General features: G+C 45.0%; 6 protein-coding genes across 6 annotated transcripts; 2 read left to right on the forward strand and 4 right to left on the reverse strand.

Moving 5' to 3' along the window:
• Nucleotides 1–462: 462 nt before the first annotated feature.
• On the reverse strand, nt 463–1050 carry GL218_09369 (uncharacterized protein; the record flags this gene model as incomplete). The annotated part of the gene is made up of 1 exon (XM_033586202.1): nt 463–1050. The coding sequence occupies one exon, from the start codon at nt 1048–1050 to the stop codon at nt 463–465; it is 588 nt and encodes a 195-aa protein (XP_033439644.1).
• Nucleotides 1051–2028: 978 nt separating this feature from the next.
• Nucleotides 2029–4029, reverse strand: GL218_09370 (uncharacterized protein; the record flags this gene model as incomplete). Its single annotated transcript, XM_033586203.1, has 3 exons — nt 2029–2594; nt 2670–3107; nt 3198–4029. 3 exons carry the CDS (start codon nt 4027–4029, stop codon nt 2029–2031), a joined length of 1836 nt encoding a protein of 611 aa, XP_033439657.1.
• A 2848-nt stretch (nt 4030–6877) lies between these two features.
• Nucleotides 6878–8233, forward strand: GL218_09371 (uncharacterized protein; the record flags this gene model as incomplete). Its single annotated transcript, XM_033586204.1, has 1 exon — nt 6878–8233. One exon carries the CDS (start codon nt 6878–6880, stop codon nt 8231–8233), a length of 1356 nt encoding a protein of 451 aa, XP_033439656.1.
• Nucleotides 8234–8386: 153 nt separating this feature from the next.
• On the reverse strand, nt 8387–10249 carry GL218_09372 (putative HC-toxin efflux carrier TOXA; the record flags this gene model as incomplete). Its single annotated transcript, XM_033586205.1, has 5 exons — nt 8387–9054; nt 9113–9293; nt 9350–9685; nt 9761–10042; nt 10106–10249. The coding sequence occupies 5 exons, from the start codon at nt 10247–10249 to the stop codon at nt 8387–8389; spliced, it is 1611 nt and encodes a 536-aa protein (XP_033439659.1).
• Nucleotides 10250–14851: 4602 nt separating this feature from the next.
• On the forward strand, nt 14852–15849 carry GL218_09373 (putative sterigmatocystin biosynthesis peroxidase stcC; the record flags this gene model as incomplete). The annotated part of the gene is made up of 4 exons (XM_033586206.1): nt 14852–14939; nt 15008–15248; nt 15322–15593; nt 15662–15849. The coding sequence occupies 4 exons, from the start codon at nt 14852–14854 to the stop codon at nt 15847–15849; spliced, it is 789 nt and encodes a 262-aa protein (XP_033439658.1).
• A 660-nt stretch (nt 15850–16509) lies between these two features.
• On the reverse strand, nt 16510–18383 carry GL218_09374 (uncharacterized protein; the record flags this gene model as incomplete). Its single annotated transcript, XM_033586207.1, has 4 exons — nt 16510–17344; nt 17400–17540; nt 17599–17946; nt 18013–18383. 4 exons carry the CDS (start codon nt 18381–18383, stop codon nt 16510–16512), a joined length of 1695 nt encoding a protein of 564 aa, XP_033439654.1.
• Nucleotides 18384–18598: the final 215 nt, after the last annotated feature.

The following is an 18598-nucleotide window of genomic DNA, read 5'->3' on the forward strand; positions in this document are numbered from 1 at the left end:
ACAACGGAAGTCTAGAATCTTGGCAGCTGAAACGCTTGTATGTATATCGTCACCCTTTTTTACCCTCTTTTATCTCAGCATCAATTTTTATTAAGGAACTCAAACAAGGTGGTTGAGACATGTTCGACCTACGCTTAACCCCTTATGTTAGGGACAACATCCTTATGACGTTCTTTGTAGCACTTCGGGAAATAACCGACTCGAAACTCTGAGGGCGCCTATGTGAAGGCTTAGCCGTTGTACATCCACGATCCGTTCTATCAACTAGATTAGGTACGTTTACATGCTTAGCCCCCATCTGAGAGAAAAAAAAGGATGATCAACCTCAAGATTTGGTAATCACTATTCTACTTCGATTGCTAGTCACTAAACGCTCATTCACCATCCATATTCCAAAAATACCCCCCTTAAAGATTCGCTCCACGTTCTAATACAGTTTTCTCATACAGTTCGCCATGCTGCTCAAAAATAGTTCCATCGATCTCTAGTATCGTACACCATATCGTAACTCCCATTGTCTCTGACAGAATTGTGATTAGACCGGGTTGAGAGCTGGCCGTTTCGTTTGCGGTTCGTGTATATAATTCCCCAGGCGAGCTGTCCAATACTCGTGATCACGGGTACTACGCCTATCAATAAACCAAATGCACCTAAAATCGAACCGGATGCCGTAGTGATGATAGCAATGATAAAGTATGCGCTCCAGATCAGAGTCTTGATGCATGCGAATGAGAGCAGTATAACTGGATTTAACCGGCCCCCAGCGTATAGCATAACCTCAATAATGTCAAAGATCAGAGTACCGACATCGAGGACGAGAGTAATAGTTCCCGTGATCCGCGTGTACCTGACTAGCTTATCGGCCTCGTAGCCTAGGTATACGATCTTAAAGATACCAGACGACTCGGTCTCGCTCTCCTGCTGCTCTAGAGAGGATGCGCCGACGAAAAGTAAGGCTGCGGCGACAATAGAGATAACAATGAAGAATATTTGTAAAATCCAAAACGGTAGCAGATCGCGCTTCCGCCATATACCTTCGTATCGTCGCATTTCGACTTTGTTATGATGTGTTATGTCGTTATATCCTTTTCTTTATCGACTGTGAATTGATATAGAATAAGTCGTCAGTGTACCTTGATATTATAGACACATTAGCGAATAGATCAGGTAGGTAAACACTTCTAGGAGACGGGCAGGCTTTTGCTATTCTCTTAAGCTACTCTCGAAAATCATCATTGAAACCGTATGGAGGCACAACATTTGGCATACTCTTTTCCGTTGGACTACGCCGCTGAGAGGACCGCTATACCGACCATTGTATCACGGGAAGCCGATCCTCACGGTGCAACAGGACATATATCTTTTTGTGTCTAAGTGTGTCTAATATAGCACAATAATTGATGGGGCTGTTCTGTCTTACACGAAACGATATAAATCAAACCGACTGAAAACTAGGCACTTATAGTTTAGTGCGTGGTATTTCATAAAATACCCAAGTATTATAAGCCGTTCAACTAAGGAGTATTGGTCCTCCCTAGCCCCCTTAGATCATATACACCGGGAACAGTACACCGACGGCGTAATACCAGACCACCTAGGCCTCTGATCTTTGAACTATGTAGATTAATCGGACCGTCATATCTTCTTAGTATCTGGGTAATACTGAATATCTAGGATAATCAGCCTCTTTTACTATTAATATCATGGCAGATACCGTATAGACTGTAACTTGTCACATATGAGGCGTAATTGCTAGGCAACATGTACTCAGCCTACGGCCTACCTGGTCTATAGACTCATCTTAGAATAAGATCAAGATCATTTTTATTTACTCCTTGGGTAATGAACCCTAGGCTCCTTGCCTAACCCCTAAATACCGTCCGCTAAATTAATTCATTCTAAGTCCTCCCAACTTTTATCTACCTAACACATATTCCTATTGTAATCCTTGGATAAGTACCTATATTGCCCATAGTTTTGTCAAACATCCATTGTAACCCATATACGTCCTCACAATATCGTAGTTCTTTATTGTACATGTTCCTTTTCCTCGGCCTTAGGTATCCGCACTAAGGTTGCTGTAATGAGAGCTCCCGTTAGAGCGGAAGCAAGTCCAAACCACCAAATTGCCTTAAGCCCCTGGAGCCCAATTTCACCTGTCGGCAACGGATCGACCTTTACACCTATCGAGTCTGAGATCGACGTCATGATGGCTGATGTTAAGTTTTGTACTGTTACCAGCAAGGCCCCAGCCGACCCCTGGTACGACCTCGGGACGCTAGAAGTAATAAAAATGGCGGCTGCCGCAAAGCTCATGTCTGGGCCAAACGTTGCCAGCGCCACACCTGGCAGTGAAAGCACCCAATACGATGTGGACGGTGTTTGCGGTAGGAAGAATGCGGGCCCTAAAGCAAAAGCAATCATACTTGCTGTAAATATCCAATGCCCCGGGAACACGTGAAGTGTCTTAGACACGACGAAGGCTGCCAGTATGCCGACAATACCGTTCGGAAGGATGTATAGAGCTACTGTGAGAGGACTGGCGCCTTGATAACGCTGCCAGAATTGGACGGCGTAGAATTGCCATGCGCCAGCTTAACAGAGTTATGTTAGCATATTATTGTGTTTATCTTTTCTAATATAACGAAATTAGGACAGTGTGAACTTACTAAAACCCCCAAAGCCGAGGAAATATGCCAAGAGAAGAGCTGCAAACCCGGGAATTTTCCACAGGCCGTTCGGGACTAGAGGTCGCTCGACGGAGCGTTCGACAAAAGCGAACGCGACGAACATCAAGAGGCCTACCGCGATGAGCGAGTATGTATAGGGACTCCAATTAGCTGAAGAGCCCTGCGTCAATCCGAAGAGCACAAGCCCGCAGCCTACAGATGAGAGCATGGCGCCGAGGTAGTCAAACTGCCGGAGCGAGGGTGCATCAACGTCATTGCTATCTTTCGCGGGGCTCAGATCCGGCAGCGTCATCTGCGCAGCTACGGCGCAAAGTACTAGGAAGATAGCTGTGCTTCCAAAGAGCCATGGCAGATGTGCAGCCAACGCACCTCCATGGATACAACCTAACCAAAAACCTAAGGGGGCTCCGGCTGCCACTACAATAATTACCGTCAGCAATGAGTATAGCGTTAGAGATGGATTCCAAAGGAGGGAATGAGAAATCGGAACATCCTGACGTCACGTACTCAACGAGAAGACGCGCGTCTTACGAACGCCAGGCTTGTAGACGCGACCCAGAATACTCATGGACGCAGACACAAGAACCCCTAACGAGAGCCCTTGCATAGCACGAGAGAAGAAAAACAAAATCTTTAGTCGGGGCGATACGGCCCCGGCGGCGACGGCATGCCATGCTGCACTCCATAAGAAGGCACCAACCATCAGGGGTCTTGGGGCTGCCAAATCAGCAAGTGATCCGGCGACAATGACCGATAGTCCACTGGCTAGTAGTGCGGAACCCAGCACCCAAGGAGTTTGGGTGGCTGGAAGGCCTAGAGCATCGCGCAATGCTGTCTGTGCGATATTCGCGTGACCGTACGTGAGCGCAAAGATGAGTTGTCCCGCTGAACACACTAACACGAAGACTATCTCGGCCGCTAAGTTCGGCAGCTCGGGTGGAATACCCTGAGATAAACCGGGACGGGAGGTCCCTCCGTTACCGCCGGTTTCCTCGTCGAGATGGTGTCCGGCGACACTTCGGCTTCTAATAGCGCCAAGTTCCAACATGGGATCAAGAAGGACTTCATCGCGGCCATGGTCGGTGATGTCGCGCGTTTGCAGTTGGACTTCAATTTGGCTACTCCGGCTATCGTCCGGGGTCTGACCGAGAGCCTGCGCAAGAGCCTTACGATCTAGGGAGAAGTAGCTGCTACGTGCGGACCCTAATAGAGGATCGGGTGAAGCGACACTGGAAGGGAAAGCTCCAGTTTCTAGGCCTAAACCCATATATGGCGTTTCTGCGCCTCCGTCATGGTAGAAATCTGCGTCTGGTACCGGGTGTGAAGGATTATGATCCATAATAAATTAGCAAGAAGGATCAAGTTTAAGTCCCTTAGGTTTAATAAGACCTTAGGTCTCCCTCGGTGGGAATACCGAAGTGTAAAGTGCATTTTTATAAGGCGTCTGTCGGTCCCGGTGGAGTCGAGTAAAGTTTTGGTTGGCATCGGAGACCAGCCGGACGTGCTATCGTTCACCTTGCATTAAAGATACGGGTTCCCATGGTGGAGTGTATCGTTCCCCACGTCATAGATCGTGATGTGAATGGCTAGAAGGTAAAATGTTTGCAATGGGAATGAAACCTATTGCGGACTACTAACGGAACTATATCAGGAGATTTCTCAATGTGGCCAATCACTACCGATTTACACCGCTCGGGTTACAATTCAACTAGTAGGATATTATATGTATTTACATACGGCGTCTGCAACTGATATAACGTCCGAAGATAAGGATTGAAGCATGCCGTATCTATCAACCACTAAGTCACGATTATTTTGTCTGCGGTGTAGGAGGAGTTGTGCTCCGGTGATGCTTTCGCTTGAGTATTGTAATTGTTATCGGGGAGATGGACTTGGCGTCTTGGCCGGTCACCTCATTGCTATGTAAAATTAACTGACCGGTTCGCCACCGCAGAGTCTTCTTGCAGCATTAGACTACCTACATATGTAGGAACTCAAAGAAGTTGGTTGTTGATCTGTGGGTCTCTTCTAACAACCCTGTTTTGTAGTCTCTTCATATCTTCAACTAGTTGATAAATTCGAAAGTCGTTCCTAGCTCTCAGCGTTCTGGTTTGGCCCCTTAATGAATGGCGTTCTATTTATTAATATAAAGCAACGTGATATCAATATAATACTGAGTTTCGGGTACGGCATGAAGCCTTATAAGTTGAATATACGTATATGCTAGGAATATAAGCTATGCTTTAAGAATCGCGAAGGATATAAATTAATCTACTTCCTCTACTCGTGTCCTTGTGCACATGTTTCGACATAAAAAGACAACGCCTAAATTAGGCCTGTATCTCTTACAACCTGTCAGTCTTGATTATTAATTATCTGATCTCTGTGCTATATAAATATACCTATGGTGCCTAGAGGTATGTATTTAATAGATTATTTCTTCATAACCGTCTTCAAGAGTATCCACCTTTAGCGCGGGGAGAGATCCTAATGTTTGCTATCAAGACCCTTAAAAACATTTCACATTCAAATGCCTTGTTTTAATTCATGCGCTTGTAAAGGATAGTGAGCTACCGCTACTCTTTGACAAATTATACTTTATCTTACCTGTTCGTGGTTACGTCCTGTTAGATATCATTCTAAAGTCCCATATCATCGCTTTTCAACTTACCCCTGTATACAATATACGTTGTAAACTTACTCGAATTTCAAGCTTCATAATTTTAGCTCTTTGGCTCAAATATATATTATTAAAATAAGTGAACATAAGTTAAAACATAGGTACCTATGTACCTATGATTCAAAAAGAAGTTGGTTAAAATAATTTAATATCCAATAGTAATGCGTCGGCGTATTTAAGTATCTTCAGGATTCTGCCAGCTCTGACCGCCCTTGATAGCTTGCTGCCATTACACCCTTGTCCCCTGAAGACAATTAGTCAGGTACCTATTCATAACATGTTCCCCCTTATTCTATCTATATTCTTTTTTAAAACGAACGCCATCGGATTGGCTATCTAAGCTATGGTGCAGTCAATATCTCACGGTAGGAGACGTGACAAGCCTATCTTGAGTTGCGCTTTCTGCAGAGGACGCAAGTAAGTGGTTTCGTTTGGTGATAAGATGGCCCGTGCTAAAACCCCTTGTAGGCTTCGTTGCGATAGGCAGTCTCCCTGTGCTGCTTGCGTGCGACGCGGTAAGCCTGATGAGTGTATCTATAGCTGCTCAGAGCAAGAGCGAAAAGATGCTATCGACTATAGGCCTCGTACTAGAGGCCAACAGACGCGTCAGAGAATTACTCGCCTTGAGAATCTAGTTATTGAGATGGCACGGAATTCATGTCAGCCATCAAGCAGTAGTGCGACGCCAAGCGGGGTCCTCAATGATACCAGTCCACAGTATCAAGATGGCAATATAATAGATGATATGGGGAAATTGAGTCTCACTGATAGTCATGCAATCTATACTGGTAGCTCCCATTGGGTTACGATCTTGGACGACGTAAGTTGTTATGATAAGAAGTCTACCGAGCAGTATGATGACGAGTTCCCCAGATCCGGCATCTCAAAGATGAGCTCTTAGAGGAATACCCAGAGGAATACCCCGAGAGTAATACGAACCCCGAGTCGACCCTGTTTAATTCTAGGTTAATGCAAGGATTGCCTGCCACGAAGTCCTCTCTCCTCAGCAGTGCGCCTTGTCTTCCGAGAGAGCAAATTCTAGCTATGATGCCTCCACGGAAAGTGGTTGATAGACACGTATCCCACTTCTTCAATGATTATGAGATGGGCCCTTGTAAGCATTTTGATTAGTGTTCGAGCTATTGATCGGGATTCATTGTTAACCAAGCTGATGTCGTTACTTGCCAGTTCTCCTACACCGAAACACATTCTTGACAGAGGTTAAGAATCCGCATCATTGTTATTGATTTATTACTTACTCTATGTATAGTATGAGACCTTCTGGGGTAATCCTACTACTACCCCTATTATGTGGATAGGCCTTTTGTTTAGTGGTAAGTATTAAGCATATTGAAAGTTCTATTTTTCCATCGATTAAGTGTCGTTTGATCAACGATAGCTAACTGTTAATAGTAAGTCGAACAATTCTTTCTTCGGGGAGATATGTTCAGTTTCTGAAGGTGTAGGATATGAACACTAACATGAATCATTTTTGGGTTTCCAGGTCATGGGCATATCTGCCTTCTTACAGCAGCAAGATGCGAGATCTCACGGCTTGTCCGCCGTCGAGGTACAAAACATGTTAGAGACCTATCGATGCCTCACCACTCATTGCTTAACCACCGGGGATTATCTCCGTCCCAGTAAGTACACCATAGAAACCCTGACTTTATACTATTTTGTTGAGCGAAACGTAAACATCGACATATCCGTAAGCAATTGGCTTCTTATCGGTGTCATCATCCGGATTGCGTTACGCATGGGCCTTCACCGCGATCCCTCTCACTGGCCGAACATCCGGCCCTTGCAGGCAGAACATCGGCGACGGCTCTGGATCATCCTGTACCAGATGGACTTCTTTTCGAGTACGCAAGTGGGATTGCCACGTATTATAAAGGATTCCCAATGCGATACGCGTCCGCCCGCGCACTTGTTCAGCTATGACTTGGGCATCGAGCATGATGAAATCCCGCCCGAGAGATTGTTGACGGAATCTACTGCGCTTCTATACATTATACAGAGGGACAGAATCATCAGAGTAACAGCAGAGATATACGACATAATTGAGGCAGGACCACCATCACCATCCGCCGTTGCTACGTTAAACTCCAAACTTCAACGAGCCATCGATGCCATACCTGCATGGCTTAAATATAAACCACTGGAAATATCAATCGCGGATAATCCTCTTGCAATATTACACGGGATGTTCATGGATGTTCTTGTACAGAAGGCTATTTATCTCCTCCATCGGTGGAGCTTTATGAAAGGATCTTCTGGGGAAGAAAATGCGAAGTCTAACGACATCTGTATTACTGCTGCACTTGCAATACTGGAACATCAAAGAAGAATGAGCGAAGAGGTTCAACCTGGGGGCATTCTATTTAATATTCGCTGGAAGGTACCTATATCCCTTAATTACGAATTCCTACAGTCTACGATGATGCTGTGCTTCGCGTTGAGCAGGTTTGACGATGGAAATATCGGTGCGGGAGATTCATACTCTCTACATAGACGACATGACATAGTCGAGGCTTTGACCTTTGCAAAAGCTCTGTGGGAGAAGGATGCGGATCAACTTACGGAGGCGCGAAGAGCAGCCAAAGCCATCGAGGCTGTGCTGCGGCAAGATTCGGACGAATCAAGTGCTTCAACATTGGCAACCCTGGATGGTGGCATGCTCAATCCATCTGTGAACATTAGCCATGCAGCAGGTTTCCTTGATCAGGTGCCAGGAGACGCTGCGCAAAGCTATTTCGATAGTTTTAACTATGAGCAAACCATAGCTTTGGATCCTTCATTCTTTACAGTTGAAACTGGAAATATACTGGAAGACTTTGTACCAGAGCAAAATCAACTCTAACTCCTGAAGGCTATTAATGACAAATCTTTCAGTCTCATTGCTTGAGGAAGAAGAAGGGATCTATTGGATTAAAGTCTATGTTGGAATATAAGGGATGACCCCCCAGTGGTTATCTAATTATCATATAATTGCCTCTACCATCGCAGGCACAAGTTACAGACTACTTTCTGAGGTTGGCGGAGAATCCTCCTTCTGCTTTTTCACACTGCGCCATTCCATGCCAAGCCCACCAAAGATGGAAAGGCAAGATATGATGAGTGAGATTTGGAAGCATACGCGCAGGGATTCATTATAGCCTTCCAATGCAGTGGCAAGGTACTCAGAGGGAATAATGTTCAAGAGGTCGGTAGCGCCGGCGCCTGCAATCTTTTGAGAGTCGAAGCCCGGGATACCGGCAAGGCGTGTGGATAGTTGGCCGACCAAGACGTTTTGTCCAACTGAAACGAAGATGGCACCAAAGAGTGTCTGGGCAAAAAGCATAAGCGAAGCACCGATGGACACTTGGTCGCGCGGCAGCACCGTCTGAGCAGCCATATTAGGTGCCTGGATACAGCTGCCAAACCCCCAGCCGAACAGGATTTGATAACCAATCCATTGGCCTACGGTTGAGTCAACTTGAAGGGTGGTAATTAGGCCAGAGCCAACCGCTATGAGGCAGATACCAAAGATCACGAAGGGCGTGTAATAGCCGATACGGGTCGTTAGTACGCCAGTGAGAATAGACGCAATAACAAGAGCAAGCACCTGAGGCAGAAGGTGAATGCCACTCTCGACGGCTGAATCCCCTTTGACAGCCTGAAACCATATGGGAAGGTAATAGACTGATAACACAGTATCAGCCTGCAACACTATATCCTATCCGAATGGGAGTATACTTACGAATTAACGTCTGCTGCGCGCCAAGGCAAGAGCTCACGAAGAAAGCACTATAAATGCTTCGCTGAATAAAAATACGCGGCGGTACCGTAGCTCGTTCCGGCCTCCAAACTTGAATTAAGATGAAAGCGATCAAAAGGGCGAAAGCAAGCACTAGCAAAGCAATAATTCGCCCATCATTCCACTATATGCATTAGTTCTACCTAGAAAAAGCGCCGCGAAGGGAATTCCAAAACTTACACTATACGTAAAACCACCCCATTGGAGAGCCAGACATAGACAAATTACTCCGGGAATGAGAACGGCTTGTCCCTCAATATTGAGCTGCTGCAGTTTGCTTTTTAGAGTATGCTTAGTGTTAGAGCGATCAGGGATGTGAAGCAAGAAGAAGATAAACACCATCACGACGCCTCCGATGGGTAGGTTAATATAAAAGCACCATCTCCAAGTAACGTTCGTAGTAAAGGCGCCGCCGACTAACGGACCTAGCACTGACGAGACCCCGAACACAGCACCGAAGAGACCTTGGTACATTGGCCGTTTCTCTAGCGGTACGGCATATACGATAATAGTGACCTAATATATTATAGCATTGGAAAATTAGAACAATTGCTGGGTGATAATATCTAGTAAAGATAAAGGGGGACGTACAACGCCGGACTGAACGCCTCCAGCCCCTATTCCAGCGATTGCTCTACCGATTATAAAAGCGATCGAATTAGGTGCTGCACCACAAATAGCCGATCCAATTTCGAACAGTAAGATAGCCATCATAAAGGTAGTCTTAACATTCATAAGCGTATATAATTTTCCAAATACCGGCAAGAAAGCGCAGTTAGTGAGCAAGAAAGCTGTACCATACCAGCCAATATCGTTTGCCGTGTCGAATTCGTTGGTAATGGATGGTATGGCAGTCGAGATGATAAGCCTGTCCTGTAGACGACATTAGTTAGCCAGTATATCCTATTGTATACATGTTGCTACCAGCTCACATACCAAGGCTACCAAGAACATGCCAATATAAAGGGAAATAAGTATGATTGCGAGTTTATAACCCGAAGGGTACACTTGGCTGGCTGGGTCAATGGACGTTTCATTTTGTTCGCTCTCGCGTTGAAGCTCTTTCTCCGATGAAGCCATAGTTAGGTGAGCGTGGTAGGGTGGACTAGGACTGAGGTAAGAGAACCAGTAAGAAAGGCGATATTATGAGCTATGGTAACATGGAGCGTGTTCAGAAACAGCAAGTAAAAGTTGAAGAGGAATATATAAAACTGATAGTGAAGCCCACCTAGGCCTAGGTATATTTACATGATCTAACGCCTCCTATCGTCCATAATCACGGAGCGTGCTCTCAATCCGCTGTAGATCCTGCAAATTCCATTCAACTCACCCTACGAATCCCAAGTCCATCTAATTTTCCATCGTCCTCGTTAGTTTAAGATATAGCGGAGTGGGTTTCTACGATCTTCAATTGGGCTTACGACCGTCCGTTCGACCGTCCGCTTTCCGACGCTCCATGTTGCGGATCGCGGTATTAACCTTATAGGTATTTAGATTTAGGTAAGTAATCATTTCTATAATTACACATGAATACGATCACAATATCATATGATGGGTTACATTAATGACCGAGTCACATAAAAGTAAATACGTCGTTTATAGTACAGGCCTGTCCAGCCTTAGGTATATTTATCCACTACTTAATATACCTACGCAACGGTTGCATTCTTAAGGTACCTAACCTAGGTAGCTACAGATAAAAGCGACCCAGATAGTGTCTCAACCGTGAGCCTTCCCTTTTCCAAGGAACTCGCAAACTAAGCAAGTCTGGAGCGGGACGGTGTGTCGTGGTGGATCAACATAAGCCACCGTAGGAGGTTCCACGGACTGTGGCTTGGGGCCGTTTCCAGATGGGTTACCGGATTGAAGAATTGAAAGCGTCTGTCCGGAATTGGCCCTCGAGGATTGACCCGTATACCTATTGACGTTGAACGGGGGCAGGTTTTTACCACCCCCGGCGCCGTAGTGATCTGAGCTCGGCATGGTTGATTTCCGTTACGGATGAAGCCGAAAACGTGATGAATACCTAGAACTATGTGTGACGAGAAAGTGGGGATATGCCTGATCTCAAATGGAAAGCTAGGATCCGTACGATGATGTTCCAGGAAGCATGGGAAAGGGTGAAGAATCGTTGGTCTAGGACTGAAAATATAGAAAATTTGAATGCCTCCATGGTAGAGGTTCCATCTCTTGCGTGAATAGTTACACGACAGCAACGTATAGTGAGTTTGAAATATATAAGCCGTTAGTGCCCCTGATAAATACTAACTGAGTAGAGTTATTGAGACAGGTACATTTCTGATTCACTTTGAAACCTACTGTGATTGTCAACGTTGGCAACTAAGGTTTTAGAAATCTATTAGAATCTGAACGCCCCCGAAAAAAAAGTTGCTGCAATTGTTGAGCCATCACGTCCTGCGGTTTACTTCAAGACGTTATAAAGACTACAGACATTGCTATTGTCGGTGAGGGTCCTTATTCTAATATCGACTTGGAACTCTCCTTAACTGCACTATTCGTTAAGTACGCTCGGTGGAATTAGTAGGTATAGTTCTAGTATTAGGATTCTAGATGAGACATCTAGAACAAAGGACGCTGTTAGTATGTATAGCCGTAAGCTCCCATAACTACTCATTTGGAGTTACTCACGGAGCAACTTAGCTTTTCCCTGGGTAGTATCTTGGTCCACCTCGTGACATTGAGTCTACAATATTTCACTTCAATATAGAAATAGAACAAATAAGGACAAATTGGTTCGTCTACAACGATGGAACGAAATATGGAACAATTCTTACTAAAATGTGTGATTAGGAGACTATTGCTAGATATAGTACGAGGGGTTTTGGCAAAAATGTGTACATAAGTTAGGCGTCGCCTTTCGCTCGCGGAGAAGCTCAGTGACTTAGCCAAGGCACCTACCTAGGTAAGAGCTACCTAATACGGCTATTATACCGTAGTATTAACTAGTTTCCTGCTAACAGCACTTATTACCCCCCGGCTGTAACATGAACGTTCTACTGTATTATTAATTTGTATCCAACAAGGCTTGTGACGCTGGGTGTTAGATTAACCCCTAAGGCAGTGATACTAGCCGTGGTATACAGTGATTAAGGGGCTATCTCATAGCAGTTATCCTGGGACCTCACTAGGGCATAGTGTGCGCATACCAGTTCAGGCCTTAATTTACACCATAATATGTGATAGACACAACCTATCCGGTAGCTGATGCTTTAGCACGTGTCGCCTAAGCCTCGCTCTCTATTCTTCTAGGGTTCCTCTGATAACTCGCTTTAGACATACATCTGGATCCATATATTTATCCTTTTACGTATCTTCTACTCCACCGCCACGATACACGTAGGTGATTGTAGGTAGTAGATGTTAACGTATGATATTACTTTAAGAATGGTAAGCAGTACAACATGAGTGCTTTTTGTATGGAAGACGCAATAGGAACCAACATCTTTCAAGGTCTTGGTTATTCTAATTATCTATCACGAACTCAAGGAGAACCGGGAATTTCAGTAAATAAAATCAGTATAGCAGTTACGATACGAGTAGGCTGTCTAAAGCATTTATATGAATATTATATCTATAGCTTATGAACGTGATCTGGTATATAATTACTTTCTAGCTCGCCCCCCTTTTATTGTTTATTCTTGTGCTGTCTCATCAGTTTCTCGACTAATTTGTTTTTAGTTTCTTTTGGTCTTATTAGGCGTTAAACTATGCCGAAGGATCGAGGCTTGGATGCCCCCTTAATCATAATCGTTCCTAGAACTGACTGGTATCCATGATAGATTCTATTGCCACTTGCACCGACCTATTCTTCCGTTCGTATGCTATTTGCTTCGATCAGATTATTTGACATATTGCTTTACGACTATGGACATAGTTGATGGCCATTTTACCTAGCTATCCTTGTCGCTATACTGCACGAGCACGGATTTGATACTACTTCATCATGCATCGACAGATATAAACATAGAATTTCAAGCAGCAGCTTCAGCGAGTACGATGCCGGTTATCCGAGATATATAAGTATAGTCATGACGCGGTGGCAAGTCAGGCGTCATATACAATCGTTGTCTAAACCAGGTACTCAAGTCTAATTAAATGCACCTAACTCACCCCTATGTCGATCGTACAAGAGTTGAACAAGATATTGTAGTCGGTGACCGGAAAAGGAAATAGAGTCATGAATTCCGACTCTCTGCGTAATCGTATTGGTGCATCAAGCCAGTCAATTTGTAGAAATTTTACTATCCCGAGTCTTAAGATAGAGTATTCTATCAAGCTTCTCTTACTTGGCAAGCTTGGATAGCGATCCTAAGCCTCAATACCGTGTTCGAGGTATACGTTTGCACGATAGTATCACCGCCGTTAGTGACGTGGCATAAGCTCTTGGTACTATTGAGTTTCTCGTTGGCCGGTTCGGATGTTTCGAACTGCCATACTAAAACGAACGAATAATCATTACTCCTTTACTCCTTTACACAGCCACCCTCTTGGGTGCAACGGTGCTCTCCTTCGGTCATTCGTTTGATTGATCCATCGTGACTAGCAAATGGGGCGTCAAGAGCACGAGCCCCTCGAATATCCCGTTGGACGCTATAGACGTATCGAATGTACCTAGTATTTATCGGCAATTTTGCCTGGGCAGTCCCTTATAAGGCTTTTTCGTCATATAGAGATATGTAGAGGTATGACAGATAGGGTAGACGGGTTAAATGAAGAATAAATTAGTGTAATAGCCTGTCTTCTACATAAGCACGAGCGTTTAATATAGTGATATTCGAACGATATAATGCATTATAATACATAATTAGCTTTGGATCGGGTTAAGATAATACCACATGGTTGTGGATTATCAAATCGGTACCGAAGCGGTTAGGACTCAGCCGCATGTCCTCATTAGGGGGTGAAGTGGAATATCTCCGGATCTCTCATAAATTTCGGACCAATTAAGGCAGACGATTAATACATTACCAATGATTGAGTCCGATTTACCCCTGAATTCGGTACTTTCCCGGCTCCACTCGTGTATGCGGTCAGGTCAGGGCAGTGTGACGGCTTTCGGTAAGTATTGCATGAATATCAACCCCATGTTTGTAATTAGTGATGGCTTATTCGCTAGAAGACTCAAGGAATAGATCGAGAAACATCTCAAAAAGGCGTTCCGGCCAATAAGAATGAAACCATATTGTCATTTGTTATAACTGCTCCGCCGCAGGATCGACAGTGTCAAGGCGCGATTATCGCCCTTCGGACTCGTCTCCACGATAGAGCTTCAAAGCTAAGCTCCCCGGATCACAACCCGGTAGGTCTCATGGCCGGGGTCCGCGGACGAAACTTACCGCCACATAGGGCTTCTATGCATAGAAAATGAGGGAATTTGGGTGTGATAGTACTGCGTGTACGGCGTTTACTGCATATCTGCAATACTGATGCGGTTTGTTAAAATCGCTGCCTGCGATGGTGACGCGGCACCCAGACCCTACGTCAACAACGTCCGGAATATTCATTCTTTCGATAATCTCCGGTCCGTTGTATGAGCCGCTTAACCGAAAATGAATTTACAGTCGAGATATTAGAAGTATATAAGGAAGCTGGTGCGACCAGCAATGTATCATCTCAACACGATTTAATATCATCAACAAGTCAAACTCAAACTAAATCAATATGAAGCTAGTATACCTCTCCTCCGCTGTAGCCTTTGGCTCCGCAATCGCCGATACGGCCCCGTGGGAAGGTCCCGGGCCGAGTGACGGTAAGTTATCCACCAAAACTCGGCCGAAGAAAATATTGAGTACCGCGATGCTAACACTACAAATAAAGTGCGCGGGCCTTGTCCTATGCTTAACAGTTTAGCAAACCACGGATTTTTACCTCACGACGGAAAGAGCATCAATGTAAATAAGACGGTAGATGCTCTATCTTCGGCGCTGAATCTCGCCCCTGAGCTCGCCAGCTTCTTGCACTCGTTCGCCGTGACTACGAACCCTCAACCTAACGCGACGACCTTCGATCTAGACCACCTTAGCAGACACAACATATTGGAACATGATGGAAGCCTGAGGTTTGTTTCCTTATCACGATGATGTTTTTTCGTTTAATAATAAATCATAAATCACTAATTCAAAGATTTATAGTCGTCAGGATTCTTTCTTTGGTCCTGCGGATGTCTTTAACGAGGCTGTCTTTAACCAGACTAAATCATACTGGACTGGAGATGTAATTACTATACAGATGGCAGCCAACGCGCGTGTGGCCCGTCTTATGACTTCGAACCTTACGAACCCCGAGTACACGCTTTCGCACTTGGGTTCAGACTTCAGCATCGGCGAGTCAGTTGCATATCTCTCTATTCTAGGATCTAAGGAGACAGGCGAAGTTCCGAAGGCCTACGTAGAGTACTTGTTTGGTAAGGCGATGATGTCTAATAATTTATGGAGTGCATTTAGAAGCTAACAGTGTAACTTTTTTTAATAGAAAACGAACGATTACCGTATGAGCTTGGTTTCTCAAAGATGAAGGAACCCATGACGGAAAGTGATCTGGAAGGTCTAATGGATAAGCTCGTCGCATCTCAGCATTTCCCCCAATCACCTGGCACGATTTCTAAGCGTACTGAGAAGTCATCCGAGAAGCGTGCTGAGAAGCGTTGCCCATTTCACTAGATGCGATCCTATGATTCGTGGGATAAATGAATGTTATGGGGATAGGCGTCGAGTTCGATTATCCTCAAGACTACGATATTAATCTAAACTTCTATTCGACACATGGCGCTTGGGGATGAATGCTGATCCAAGAATGATAAGCTTCGCTATTGTCATGCACATTTACCGGTTATTTTACTCTATACAGAGCGCATATGGACTAGACAGGATATATATGACGACTTGGATAATGCTTAGGATATAAAAGGGGGACTTCAAGCAGAAGGGTGCCATAGAACTTGTATCTATGAGTTGATAACTGGGTATGTACATACCAGCGTAGGTACATATAATTGATTTTCCCATTTGCATACTTAAACTATCACTCCAATAACCTTCCAGAAAATACTTTGCGAAATAAGAGCATTCTATTTTTAAAGTGACGAGTGCGCTTAGGGGTAGTACTTAGGGGAATTTGGGTAATATTAGGTACTCAGGGGTAACTTGTACTAGACCGTCAACTACGGATCCAGGGGTTTTAACGATACTTTGGCTGTCATGATGCGGGCTTACTATAGACCTTCTGATCATGACTGTGTTTAATTTATTTTCTTAATCGAATATTTAAACACAGTAGTCCTTCGTAATAGATCCCTTAGTCCCGAGGGATAGAATACCATTTCAACGCTGCTCCAACTGCGGTCGAAGTTCTCGTAACTCTGCTCCTGTTGCCACTGGCGCTGCAACATCATCGGCTGGGTCTGCATCTGCAGGATCTTCCCAACCCTCACGGTTATCATGTACGAGTCTTACAAAGCAAATGTCAAGTATCAATGCTACGACACAAAGGCCTACTCCAAAGTATAGAGCCGCTCGGAAGCCTGCTACCATGCCGTGTCTCTTGGTAACTTCCGACTCTACGGTCGCCGCAAATCCGAGCCCAAGTCCAGTCCCGTATAGGAGTAAGGATCCTGTAAGTGAACCCGCAACACCCTGCTGCTTCCGATTAACCGAGTTACTGGTAATAATTTGCGCTGCTGTATAAGTCAAGTCGGGTGATAATGAGCTCAAAATGGTGCTCGGAAAAACTTGATACCAATAGGATTGCTGTTCTGGCATGGTAGCAATCAGGAGGTTTGCTATCAGCATGCAGAAAGCACCCATTGCTAAGATCCATTGCGCCGACACTCGCGGGATGAGGTAGGCTGCTAAGAAAGTAGCAGCGGCACCTCCAATTCCAAAAGGTGTCCAGCCTACGGCAAACTGCATTGGTGTCCAATGACGGATCTCTTGTAGCCATAGGACTGTATACCAGAGCAAACAACCACATGCCATGAAGTTGAGAAGGACCACAAAGATTAACGGCGTAAAAGATGGCGCCTTAAAGATGCTCAATGGCATAATGGGATCAGATGCAAAGTAATGTTCCCAGATATAGTATCCAATAAAGAGAGCAACAGACACGACAAGCGTGGCTATGACTACGGAGTTTGACCATCCCACGGCTGGTGCTTGACTAACGAGGGGAGTTAAGTTAATGAGAAGCTTGTTGAAGAATTCAGGAGACTTACTTCCATACGATGTTAAAGAGAATCAAGGCAGTTAAGGAGAGAAAGGATCCGATCCAGTCTATCTTCCCACCACGGTCGACGGGAACTTCTCGGGGAAGAAGAGCCCATAAGGCCACCGTGGCTACCAAGCTCATAGCTGAACTGATCACGAGTATTAGTAGTCTTCTGGGTGATATAATCCTATGACAAGATAGCTTACATGAATATAAACATCCACATTAAATATGCATGTTCGATGAATCCCCCTGCGATGAGGCCGCCGATGTAACCCCCTATAGGTGCAGATGCGCCGAAGAAGGCCAGACTCAAGTTCCTCGTGAAGCCGGGCGGATTGGTGATGCCGATCATAGCAACGGCATTCGGCATGATAAAGGCTCCTCCAATCCCGGATATCGCTCGCATAACATTAAATGATATGAAGTTATCACAGAATCCGCACACGAAAGTAAATATGATGAGGAGTAAGCTCCCTAGTAGGAGCATGTTCTTATGCCCATATACGGCCCCAAAACGACCGCTGACGAGGACGAAAGTTCCTTGCGTAAGACTTATACATGTTAACAGCCATTACTGAATTTGTGATTCATAACCAAGGTAACTGAGTATCACGTACGCATAAGAAGCACCAACCCAATTGGCGTGCACGCCCGACACACCAAGCCTTTCACTAATCACCAGTCCGCCAGCTATACCTATCATGTTGCAAATCATTTGCATAAGGTTACAGGCGACAATAAGCGTAGTTGTGGCCAGGCGGCGGCTCTTTTTAGTAACATTCAACGGGGCTACATCGAATACACGCTGCATGTCCTCGGGAGAGGGGACGGTGTGTTGCGGTACCAGAGGTTCTCCATTTTCTGTTTGACGATTAAGCCCTTCTCGTGATGTCCTTGAGACTCCATTTCTAGGACTCGCTGCCGATAGTGCTGCAGAAGAACCAGCACCGGGGGTCAGTTCGTGATGAAGTATAGAGTGTAACGACATTTTATTATCATGAAATCAACTATTGACATTTACGAATGCGTACCAACGCTTGAACAACTAGGTCCCAAAATTATAGGGAGAGTAAATAGATTTATACATTCATCATGTCCGCTTGATCGTCACAGGTCATTAAGAACCCGTTAAGCCGATCTCGTCTCTTGGAGGATCACCCAAGCGGGGTTTGGCGTATCATATCGAGGCTATGGCGCTGTCGA

This window comes from Daldinia childiae, assembly GCF_008694065.1.
Source record: "Daldinia childiae strain JS-1345 chromosome Unknown Scaffold19, whole genome shotgun sequence".
Taxonomy (NCBI): domain Eukaryota; kingdom Fungi; phylum Ascomycota; class Sordariomycetes; order Xylariales; family Hypoxylaceae; genus Daldinia; species Daldinia childiae.